The sequence below is a fragment of the Electrophorus electricus genome, chromosome 4 (assembly GCF_041902795.1).
Source record: "Electrophorus electricus isolate QZ-2024a chromosome 4, ASM4190279v1, whole genome shotgun sequence".
Lineage (NCBI taxonomy): Eukaryota > Metazoa > Chordata > Actinopteri > Gymnotiformes > Gymnotidae > Electrophorus > Electrophorus electricus.
Genome location: NC_137500.1, coordinates 27,432,080 through 27,444,896, shown reverse-complemented (window position 1 = coordinate 27,444,896; position 12,817 = coordinate 27,432,080). Strand labels below are relative to the sequence as shown.

The 12,817-nt window shown below is 45.6% G+C and overlaps 1 protein-coding gene across 1 annotated transcript; it reads left to right on the top strand.

Moving 5' to 3' along the window:
• The first annotated feature begins 4,352 nt into the window (after nucleotides 1-4,352).
• dnd1 (DND microRNA-mediated repression inhibitor 1) lies at nucleotides 4,353-12,504 on the top strand. The gene is made up of 4 exons (XM_081713026.1): nucleotides 4,353-4,373; nucleotides 7,197-7,302; nucleotides 9,393-9,854; nucleotides 11,878-12,504. The coding sequence occupies exons 1-4, from the start codon at nucleotides 4,353-4,355 to the stop codon at nucleotides 12,375-12,377; spliced, it is 1,089 nt and encodes a 362-aa protein (XP_081569152.1). The 3' UTR covers nucleotides 12,378-12,504.
• The last annotated feature ends 313 nt before the right edge of the window (nucleotides 12,505-12,817 follow it).

The window sequence follows — 12,817 nt, the reverse complement described above, 5'->3', positions numbered from 1 at the left end:
GTGTGTCTTCATGTCCTAACAAGCGCTACACCTGCGAGAGTGTCCTGTCTTCAGTTAGAGTCAGCAACTGGGGTTTTTACGTTAACACACTAACAGATGTCCATTACACTGATTGCCATAAGGTAGCAGTCTAGTCACCTGTGTGCCTATGTGTGTGTGTGTGTGGGGGGGGGGGGGGGGTGTACACTTTTGGGATGTCATTCACTTCTACTACCAGTGAATCATCTGGTCCCATTCAACTAATCAAGGGAAGTGTTTGAGAGAGCCTGTGTCAGCTGAGGCCTTTACCATGGAGCGATTTTTCTGAGTGCCTCCATCTGGTTGGTCATTGTGGTGCTGGAGATTTGCACACTGCCTGAACTCATCTCTTTATCTCTGTTTAGCTGTCTGTGCCTTTTCATTTGTATGTACAATACTGCACTGCTGTTTCTGTTCCTGGACAGGGAAACACCTTTCAGCCTTGATTTCATTTTTCCTCATTGTCTCAGGGGACCATGCTGTCCTGAGGCTACCTCTGTTGGACAGCCTGGAGCTGGGACGTTCCACTTATGATCTCCCCGGACAAAATCTAAAATTGGGCCATTGGGGGATGGAGTTCTGAGGCTCTCAGCTCTGCACGCCTTCCGCAGAAAGGCATCAGAAAGGCATCTGTGTCGTTGTCATCGGTTCTTCCCTGGGAAGTGCCCAGGCCTGAGGGAGGAGACCCCGGCTATCTCCCGAGATATCTCCCGGAGACCCAGAGATCTCACGACCAGATTCCCCATTCAAACGTAAGGCAGGGGGACATCTGCTTTATTACACGCAATTCTGAACCTGACTTCAGCAGAGAAACCTGCAAAATGGAAGTAAATAAAGGGCAGAATTCCTAACAGTAGGTTTGATCAGACATGATCAGACTCTCCAGTTAGAGTAGGTTTGATCAGACATGACCAGACTATCCAGTTAGAGTAGGTTTGATCAGACATGATCAGACTCTCCAGCTAGAGAAGGTTCTCTCATTCTTTCTCATTCTCTCTTTGTTAACCTCTCATTTTTAAACTCTTCTATTTACACCCTATCATAACCTTCCCCCATCATCCAGTCTCTTTTCATCTTTCTCTTTACCTATCATTCACTCCCTCCTCTCTCTCCCTCTCTCCTTACCTCTCTCTCTCTCAGTCCATCATTGCTTTACGATGCCCGTGACCTTTTTCAAAAGCACTTCTCTATCTGACTCTTATCTTGCAGTGAGCCCAAAGAAGCAGCTATTCATGAGGTCACTTCATAGAAGTGGACATTAGAGATAATGTACTTCCAGTGACTCAGGTGGGTCACACACACACACATACACACACACACACACACACACACACACAAATTCCTGCGCATGCGCACATACGCTCAGGATGACCTGCGTCAGCATAATCATCTAGCTTTCAGTGTCTGCCACTGAGGTGCAGACGGTGTAGCAGATGAAAACGTCCGTAGGTGGAAAGACCGAGTTTGCCATGACATGTTGAATGCAGAAAGAAAAAAGTGAAGTATTTTTTCCTCTTTCTCTCTTTCTCTCTCTCTCTCACTATCACAAATGCACACACACAATTTCTCAGTCCCACTTGGGCTGTATGCTTGTTAGTTCCACTTGAAATGGCAAATGACAAACAATCGGAGGCAGTGGAGCAGTGGTGTGCCAGCCCACAGAAGCAGAGAAACAAAACAAACAAGGCAATTACTGCAATTCACACTACACCACTCCTCCATGTTAAACACACACACACTCACACGCACGCGCTCGCACACGCACACACACACACGCATGCACATGCATACACACACACACACACTCACTTACATGCATGCACATCCGGGCACACAAGTCACTCTGTGTTGTGCAGATATATTGTGTGAAACACACACACACACACACACACACACACACACACGTTATCACACATTTGTAGTCATTCTTATGGAAATGCATTTCTTCAATACATTCTCAGATTTTATAAATGGTAAAAATGACAGTATATCGAAAAGTTATTCCTTCCAAATCTACAAAAACTACTACTGCATGTGGAATAAGATCATGCATTTATAAACAGAAAGAAAATATATATTATATATAAATATATAATTTTCTAAACCATATATGTGAGAAAGGCATGGCAGTTAATTTTTTCCTTACTCTTTTTTTATCATCTGCTCTGTGTGGCTTTGATATCCTACAGCTAAAAGAGGAACTTGGCAGATGTGTTTAGTTTACTGTCTCTGTGACTGCTTGCTTTGCCCAAGAGCCTCGTGCACAGGCGTACACACACACACACACACACACACACACACACACACACACACACACACACACACAAAAACAAACAAACAGAGTTTTACTTGTACATGAACATCAAACCCACATTTATTTTTGTACAATTGTATAGCCACCTTGGTCATTAATGGTTGTACTGTATAAATAAACTTTGATGAAAGAGAGCATTGAACACAACAGTACTAAGATTTAGAAGAGCAGGACCATGAGTTACTGAGACACTAAACATTAGAGACAGAGAGAGAGAGAGAGAGTGAGCTTTGGGGGGGAGGACCAACGGCTTCCTTTGAGGATAGTCTCTAGTACTAATATTGACCAGCATGCTTGAGACAGCGTAGACGTCAAACTCGACTGCGCTGATGACATCAACACAAAACGCCATCGACACATCTTATCAGCAAGGCAAATTACCAACATCTGTTCACCTGATTGCTAAAGCTCATAACAAGCAAGCAGAGGGAATCACAATAGACAGCTGTGCACACACACACACACAACAGTACATGCTATAAGTACTTTAGAGCATGTGGTGATATACACACACAACAGCACGTGCTATCAGTACTTTACAGCATGTGGTGATACACACACATGCACACACACACAAATAAAATGCAATGACACATTCTGAAAACAGCCCACAGAAGGCTTGAGACATAACAGGCCTGTGTTAAATTTTAATGTATGATTGTGCAATAAATTATCTGAATTCAAATAAAATGTAAATAAAGCTACTATTGTTGCTGTAAAGCAGCAAGATTCATGGTTTCAAATTAAAATCAGGTTTTGTTACAGCCACAACACAAGAATACATAAAGGTTGTTAGAAATAAATTCTGTATGTTTTATTGCTACAATATTTCTAAAAGGTCTCCCTAAGTTCTGTGACATGGATCATCACATCCTCTGGTCATCCACACCATTTCATCGCCTCGCATTATTTTTAAATGATCACTATGATCACTCTTTAGTCCCAACTCCCTAACACACACGCCCACACACACCTGACATAGAGGAAAAGAGGCCGTGGCCGTTTATCTGCATTACAAAGGGCCTCCGGTGAGTTTTCCAGCATGTTGCGTTTTTATTCTGAACTGGGCTATCAGCTCGCGCTAACAAGTGTACTTTCAATAAGCACGTGCTATAATTTCGACACGGCACAGGTCAGCGTGAGACACGTGGCAGGTCGCTGTGGCTGAACTAAGAGCAACGCGTCTCCCACGGTTACGGCCGCGGGAAGCCCCTGAGGGGCGAAGAAACTGACTGCCTCGCTTTGCCAGCTGGGCACTTACCTTTCAGTGTACAACTGGGCAGCAAAAACCCAGCAGTTAGAGTGTGTGTGTGTGTCTGTGTGTGTAGGAAAGTCTGCTGCCTTCCCCGCGCTGACAGGTAAATTACTGTTCTGCCTCCCCCTGCAGACGGTGCTTTAGTGGCTCACGAATGAATTAATGAATAACCTGACGAAAGGCAGAACGCATGAGTCCACTTGTGGGTAAGAGAACAATACATTTTAATTCACCTCCAGCACTGCCGAAGAAACAGAGGCAGCAGTGCCTGACGCGTGCATCTGGGGTTGGGGGAAGTGCGGAAGAGTTCGCGGTGTTCACAGCTGAGGACGTGAGAGGTGACAATGGACTTACTGCAGGTTCCTACAGTGAAGTCTGGGGATTGGAGTGGGACTAGGATCATCCATTGTGGCAGAACATATATGTGTTTATTTGGGCGTGTGATGGGGGTTGGGAGTGGGGGTTGTTCGTGCAGGGCAAGCCCCCGGCAACGGAAGCCCTGTCAACATGCAGATGACTCCTGACAGCAAAAAAACTCGTGCACTTGCACAAGGCTGAAAGGTCATAAATGAATAAAAGACAGAAAACTAGTTCATATTCAGTTCTATTTGGCCACAGCTCAGTGATCATTTACTCCACTACACTGCTTGTCAATTATTGGTTGGTGGGTGTGTGTACATTTGTTGTACCTGTTCATCAATCCCTTACACCAAATTAAGAATCCGTTATGCGGTTAAGAGTCAATAGGTGAGGCCGTATGAGAATATGCATAGCCAGAGAGCCAAGGTCACAACACCAGCCCCGAGCTTTAATATGCTTATCAGCAGGACTGCTCTCGGTGCGTGATTGAGTGTTATGTGCTTGGCTTAGTGACCCTCTCTGCATTACGAGGCGTTGATGTGCATACAGCCACTCATAAACAAACAGCACCTACACACCAGATCACATCATTCAACCCAGCCACAGAGACAGCAGGAAAAGAGAAAAGAGCGAGAGAGAGAGAGAAAAAGCGAGAGATTCTGCATTATACATCACCCTTATGTCACAGAACAGTGAATTTACTTTTGTCTATCCTCACAAATGTAAAACGTTTTAGATAGTAGAGAAACAGAGAAACGGAGAGAGGTTAGGAAAAGGGGCGAGGTGTGCCCGGGGAGAAGAGTGGGGGGCGCAGAAAGGAAGGCAGTGGTCCAAGTGCCCTTCTTCGCTTCTTCTCCGAGAGTGAAAAGGCCAGGGCAGCCTTTTAAATGTCTCCCCTGCAAGAACACGGTGCCAGCTGAGCTGCAGGGCATGGACTCCCAGCATGGCGTGGCACGCCACTGCCGCCAGGTGCCACTCTGCAGACGCCAGCTGCTGCCCTGGAGTTTTTAGGGAGGTGGGTAAATGTTAGTTAACAAAAGGAAAATAAGCTACGGAACTCTCATTTACAGCCAAGGTGGGAATGTTTGAACCATTCTGTTTAAATCACCTTTATAGTGTAAATGGGTTTACTCTGGAAGTTCCGTTTAGAAACCCCCAAAGCACAGAACAACTGTCCTACAAAATTAGAAGGTGCTGAATCCACGATCTACCAATAATTACAAGGTAAACAAAGTAATTATAGCCGAAAAGCATATTTCTTTAGGCTATCGGCAATTTACTTCTGCAGTAAGAGCTCCGACCACAAACACTACTTTCTTTAGCTTAAAAGCAAACCAAATGGCGTGATCGTTTTGTTCTAAAACTGCGTTGTGTGGGTTTTATGATTTACACCGGATAATTTATTTTACAGAACCGCCGGGTGCACTTTCAGATTTTAAACAGTGACTATAATCACCAGTGCGTTCACTGTAGCCCTTATTTCAGTCGCCATTCAGTGGCACCTGATTAGAACCGGTCTGTTCGAGCATGACCCTCTCGCGCTGGAGTACACATGATTACACGCGCGCTCGGGGTCCCTTGCAGCCTACATGCCTCGTCTTCTAACACTTCGAGGGTAATCGCCACTTGGACACGTTTTCTTGAACAAAACATTTGAACGAGCGCGTAAAGACGCCTGAGACATACATCTATTAATGAATTCGTCGCTTGCAATGCAAATGGCAGCGTGGTAAAGTGGGAGTATTCGCTCGCCACATCCATCATACGCATTCGCACAAGAGCGCACGAAAGAAAGCGGGAGCTCCCTCATGAACTATAAAATGGCGCGCGTAAAATCAAAAAGAACGTTTGCGTAAAGCTTGCCATCTGGAACGAATTCCCCGTATTAAGATATGCGCCCCGTCTTAGACTTTCATAGTAGGGTTCAAATAAATGCAATACACTAACCTGAACTGACGTGCGAAAATATTCGTATGTTAACTACTGAGCAGCCTACTACATATAACGAACACTTTCATAAAATGTCTGGGGAGAGCGTGAAGTCTATTTAAGGCTTCTGTTTCATATGCTGAAAACCCATTCGACTCGTGAAAAGCAGTCCCTTTGATCACGAGCTGCATCAGGTGTGCTGAAAAAAAAAAAAAACACAACCATGCTGCGCAAAGTCACCATGGCTGCAACGCAGCGTCAATGCAACATGGAGAAAGACACAGACCAAAGTACACGTTCCACAAATCGACCACATCTGTGCTTTTAGAATTACGTTTCAGAGAGCTCACTGCCTGGGTTGAATTAGGCTGCATACAGGCCTTCAGGACGCACCCCGCGAGCTCCGATGACTTCGGAGAGCCCTACTGGTTAATTAAACGAAATTCACTTAACGTTCGTCTCCCTTGCATATCCTGGATAAAAGGAAATCTAGTGCGCTCGGGCTTTCGCGTAGTCGTTGCCTGACATCTTGTGGTGGCTATTATAATAAAATCTCACATCCATCAGACTACGGCTGCTAAGGAAAGGCGTAATAGATAGTACTTAACGACTTTCCCTGCTAAGCAGAGGCGTGCGCGATTGTTTCGCTCAGTTAATTTATCTAACTGTATACCATATGCATGTTTGATCAAAATAAAAAAGCTTTGTATGTGTGCGTGATCTTTTTTTGTGAACTTGTGTGCTCCAACACACATGAGCAGTTACTTTGCTGTGAGTTGACTAAACGCTTCGATGGTAGTCGCCTTTGCCTCCGGTTGGTAGCAACACACGATTAATTGGAGCCTGAAAGTTAAGCGCGCTCCCGCTCCCGGTGCTCGTCCAATAGCCCCTCAAAGAAGCCGAAAGACAAACAGTTCTGAAAATGGAGAGAGGCCGTTTGCAGGTGAACAACACAAAGCCTGTTTGTTTTCATGTTTGAGTTGATAAAATATGCGCGTGCCTAACTCAACATTGTTGACTTCTGCCGCGCGGTGCACGCTTAACCAAGTTGGCGACTGAGGCACACGCGCTTGCCAGTTCGGAATGCGTGTAGTATGCAGTCATTCCAAGACGTTTAGTTTGAAGACGACATATCTGCACGGAGTCATTTCACATTTATATGCCTGAAAGCTGCACCGACGTTTACCCCTTTCTAAGCTTTTATTTTAACAATCTATATGAAGGGTTTAGCTGTGAAATATGAGCGCGCACGGTCTTTCAATTGATCATTTTATGTGAATTTCATCATCTGAATGATTTAATCCCACCGCACCCCCCCAGGTTTTGAGCACACAGAGACGGAGGTCTTTTGAAGACTGGCTTGAGTCAACGTCCATCACCTTGACACAGGTTAATGGTCAACGAAAATATGGCGGTCCTCCTACGGGTATGTGGAATTGAATGTCCGACCTGCTGCGGGTCGTGCATTAGCAGCCGCCTGCAAACTGCCCAAGCCTTTTCAATTAAGGCCCGACCCACGGCTATGGGCTTTCAGAGACGTTTCAGAGAACGTGAATAAGAATCACATATGGACAGGGCTGAGACGAATCAGACATTTTCTTTGTCATTAAGGCTTCAAGCAAACTTAATGGAAGCCCACAGAAAGTAGAACCATGTGTGAAAAATCATTTATCGGTGCTGTGACTGTTTGACTGCGCCTCTAGTTCAGAGTAGTTAGACAGCACTTAACAATAGCCAAAAGGCCCAGGTTTACCACCAGTTATGGTAACTGGTCAGGAAACTGTGTCCCTGAGCACTGTTCTATTACTTGAGACAATTATGTTCCATGTGCTTTGGCTAGAGACCCAGAGACTTAAGTTATAATATAAATAAACTGAAAGCTTTTCCGTTCCTCCCCTTAAGTGCTCTTGGTTTTAGAGTCTTAAATGCTGACGCTGGAAGGTTTTGGTGTTGTCTGAGCGCTAGCAGAGTGAATAACGAGGAACTTGCTTTGGGAATATGAGCTCAGGGAACATGCGGCCCTCTGCAGCACTTTGAGTCTGCAGGATGGGAAGTTGGGGACTTTGTGATGTGCACTTCTGTTGAACAGTTTTGCTTTTAAGTGTTTATTCTTTGGAAGCTGTTTATTAGTTGTCTTCAGTTTCGGATAAATTAATTTTATTTTTAATTTGTTATACTGAATGCTTGTATTTGTTAAATGACTCCACTGTTCATTCAGTGGAGATTTGTTTGAAAGGTTGAAGGGATCTGGGTGAAAAAAGAAGGCAAATGATGTTTACAGTTCAGTCTTTTGGTTCAGAGCCTTTTGGTGGATGTAGTGGTGTTTTATAATAAATTATAATTGACTCTCGCATCTCAAAATCAATACTGTACATGGTTATATTTGTGCTAAAGGTGATAAGCATATCACAGCACAGCAGGTGCGTTCCTGTTTCCAGAGGTGGTTTAGCAGAGGTAACCAATGCTTCTGCATGCCGCCTTTACGCAGTTTGCACTTTCAGTTGCTCTTTGGAGATACACTAATTTTGTTGGGCCCCATAATGTAGCCATAAGACTTGCTCTCGAGGTTTCAGCAATGAGAAATTTAGCAATTGTCCCTATGTGTTTTCACACATATTTTGAGAGTAGTTTCAGCGTGTTTTGTGTTTTTGTGATTTGTTTTACAACTAATGGTAAAGTATTAACACGTTTGAAGGAGAAGACGTCCATTAGGCTAGGGATGGAATGTGTACCAGTGTTCCCATTAAATGTGTTTTACTGGATGAGGGAGATTCTCCACTGAAACTCATTATTCTAAACTGTGGCTTGGCTGCGTGTGAACAGAAAGTCTCATCAAATGGAGTTACGTTTTAATGCCTGAGAGATTAATCAAACAGTGACGAAAGGTTGCGATGTCTCCTCTCTGGTCACATCCATGTCTCTGCTGGGTTCTCCTCATCGTTTTTACTTCACGTTATCTCCAATATGTGTTGCTTGGTCATGGGAATTGTTTAAGGGCAAAAATGGCAGAAATCAGTCCTGGAGTGTAGGAATGCGCTGTTTTTTCTGAGAGGCATGGTCCTTTTAGCTATGCAGTTCTTTCATCATCTGCCGTGATTTGGCTGTAGCCGCCGTGTAAAACGCTTTCACCTGCACAGCAATTGTTGACGTGATTAAGTAACACAGACTCGCTACATCAACGTGTGTCTCTTAAATGAACATGTTTTGATGAATTATTTAAGGGTTCATTTGCCCCAGAGTACTCCGTTAAAAAGGGATCAGTCTGACGTCACAAATGTCCTTTCTGTTAGAAAAGATGGGCGATATATTGTACAAGATGCATCATAAAGTTTGTATTGTCAAACGGCCCTGTGTTTTCCACACGTCTGGCAGATAAAAAGCACAAGACTCTAGTTGTGGGGTAAGAGTTCGTGCATACTAATGTGAGACTTTGAACTTCTTTCCTTCCCCTCCTATTCTCCCTCTCTCTCTCTCTCTCTCTCTCTCTCTCTCTCGTTTGTTCTGCCGCTCTACCAGGCTGGAGAGGTCCTGCTCCCGGCCCAGGCTGCGAGGTCTTCATCAGCTCTATCCCGCGGGACGTGTTCGAGGACTGCCTGATTCCACTCTTCCAGACTGTGGCACCGCTCTACGAGTTCCGCCTGATGATGAACTTCAGCGGGCAGAACCGCGGCTTCGCCTACGCCAAGTACGGGCGCCCTGCCGACGCCGAGGCTGCCATCCGGGCCCTGCACCTGCACCCGCTGCGGGGCGGCATGTGCCTCATCGTCAAGATGAGCACAGAAAAGAGGCAGCTGTGTCTAGGGGAGCTGCCCGCTGGCGTGAGCGAGGAAGCGCTGCTCACTGTGCTGCGCATGGTGTCAGACGGGGTCAGAGGAGTCACTGTGAGGGTGGCCGGGCCCAGGGGCAAGGCAACCTCCGCCCTGGTGTTCTACTCTTCACACTATGCTGCTTCCATGGCCAAGAAGGTGCTGGTGCAAGGTACGCAGAGGGGACAGGTGTGGGTGTGGCTAGCAGCCAGGGGTGGGATTAGCCGTATGGGTGTGGTTAATTTTTCCCAACTCTAATACACAAGACTTTTTTAGTCTTCCCACAACTTCAATCAAGTTGCATGGCACTCAGACACTTTCTGTGTTCAAATTATAATGAAAGGTTTATTAATGGAGGATTGAGATTATAATATTAGTATGGTTTACTAAGGGGAGGTGGAGGTTATAATATCAGTATAGTTTGCTAAAGGGAGATTGGGATTATAATATTAGTGTGGGTTTGCTAAGCCGACAGCTTGGAGTATCAGTATGGTTTGCTAAGGGAGCCAGAGAGAATCTTGTTGTAGTGAGCGCTGAACCCTCCATGGTAATGCAGCCTTATGAGCCTGGACACAAATGATGTCAGCTAGTTCAGTACTACACTGAACAACCAGAGAAATAACCAAGTTCACGCAAGCAAGTCCCAGAACGCATGCGTCTTAAGTTTACTTCAAAACTGTATTAAAAAAAAAAAAAAAAAAAAAAAAGTTTAAACTTTTCAGTTCCAAGCTTGCTCCTGGTTCAGATCCCAGACTACAGCTGTGTCAAACCCTCCAGAGCAGTAAACAAGCCCTGCCTAAGGTGTTGGAGGCTTTTGGCGGCTTCTGGTTCGGCTCGTCACGCTGCGCTGTGAAGAACGGGGTGCCTGCAGAGCACATGTCTCTCAAACATCACGCTGAGCAGATCTTCGCCTGATGAGTCTAATGCTAATTTATGCTAATCGGATGCAAATAAAGAATGCGACCGTGCCACATCATGACACAACAGTGATGGGGAAAATAATTAAGGCCTTGCAAAGAGCAATCAAAATCGGAACATAGCTCACTGACTAGCAGAACAGGATGACAGGAATTATTCCGATTCAAATTGGTTTTTTTTTTTTAACCTAATCTCATGAGGGAATTCAGCTATGTGAACATGCAACTATAGACCTTGTTGGATTGAAATACAGTAACTACAAATGCAGATGGTGTTTTCTGTTGCTTTACTAGTGTCCTTATGGGTTACACACATTACATTGTCCAAAAGTGAAGGTACTTTTAATTATAAGAGTTAAGAAAACTGGAACAATTTTAAAAATGAATATTAAACAGCTCAAACCAGGGAGATGTGTCCTGAGTGCAGGAAGGGAACGCACACACTTCCTAATGTTCCTTGCTTCAGAACACCTGTTTGAACTCTTGAATGGACTGATGATTAGTTTATGGATTTAATCGGACGTGTTTGAGCAACTCGTCACACACAGACGTAAATTGCAGTTGGAGAGTGTGTTTCGGTGTGTTGGATTAGACGAGCGCACTCTTCTGATTTGACATACACAGAAGTGTCCCATGGGCAGGTGTGGGCGCCCCTGCGTCGTCTTGGCTATGTTTGCACTGGCATTGGTGTGATCTGGGAAAGGGCCCCCAGCTGCAGCGATCAGCGTGGGTCTGACGGCAGTAAAATGTCACCCCTTGTTTCGCATGAGCACATTCACCTGTCAGACACTTGCTGCCTTCCCCACAAGCCAGCGTACGCGTCTCAGGCAGGTGCAGTAGCTTGTTTGTGCCAGCGTGGGCGCTTTCCCACATGCGGTGATGTTGACGTGTGCCATGGATTTCGAGGAGCGCAGTGACTGCGTTGCCATCCTATCTGAACCAGTTTAGGAATTGATACATCAGATTCAGGTTATTGCTCGGAAAACGAGGCTGTGTTCCTTACTAGGGCTCGCTGGGAAGGGATCAGTAGGGCAGATGCTGGAATTACAGGGAAGAGTGCATGCTCCTCAAATCTGTAATCCTCCACCTCCCTGTTTTTGAAAGGCAATAAAACTGGTGTTGAAGCTCTATAAAATGGGATTGTTGCTGTGCTGAGTTTTGACCCACTTTCAAGTTACAGGAGAGAAATATCTCAAGTTCTTCCTTCAGGGTCCTTTTGTAACAGAAACTATAATGAGAACCAGGCTCCTACATATGTTCTTTGCACCTTCTCCTCAGCCTTCAAGAAGCAGTATGGAGTCTCCATCTCTGTCCGCTGGTTCTCCGGCAGCTCCAAGCCCAGACATGACGAGAGTGAAGAAGAGGGTGCCCTCGCATGTCCGGGTCCTAAACCCGTCGGCCAGGCTCTTCTCACAGCCGCGAGCTTCCAGTTGGCAAGGTCTGCCTTCCGCGACCCCCACCCACAGCTCTTCTCGCGGGTGGTCGGGGGTCCAGCCCCCCAGGCGAGCAGCGGTGAGGCAGTGCCGCACGACGCCGTGGGCCGCCTGCGTCGGCTGTGCGAGCTGTACGGGCTCGGCCTGCCAATCTACGACGTGCGCTACCACCACACCAGCGCCGATGGCTTTCTCTGCGTCAGCTACAGCGTGCTGGTACCAGGGCTACCCATGCCTTTCTGTGGCGTTGCCCAAGTCCTCCCCGGCCCCAGCACCAACACCACGGAGGAGGAGGCCCGCCGCACTGCTGCCGAGCAGGTCCTCAAAGCCATGAGTCGTGCGTAGAGGTCATGACTCCCATGCATGTGGTTACTGCTGTTACTTCTCAGTTTGCATAAGCTTGGTTTGTTGTTTGAATTCTCATATTAGCCTAGGTTTTATCTTATGAAGTTTTATAATGTTTTAAGTTGTTTTGTAGTTTCCAGTTTGTACCTGCTTTTTGTTTGTTTTTGCATGTAGCCGAGTTCACAATTTTGACTGTGTTGCACATTAAAAAAAAAAAAAGTTGTTGGATACATTTTCTCCCTCTTCCTGCAGATATTAAAATTTAGTCTCAGGGTAGGAACACGACATTCTCTAATCCATTTAAAAGCAGTTGACTCCGGCAAAACAGACTCTAGCTGAAACTGTCTAATGAAGGACAGCTATGCGTAATTTGTGAACAGGTTTTAACCACAACTTTAGTAAGTTAATTATATATACTCAAACTCGACACGGGAGGACCA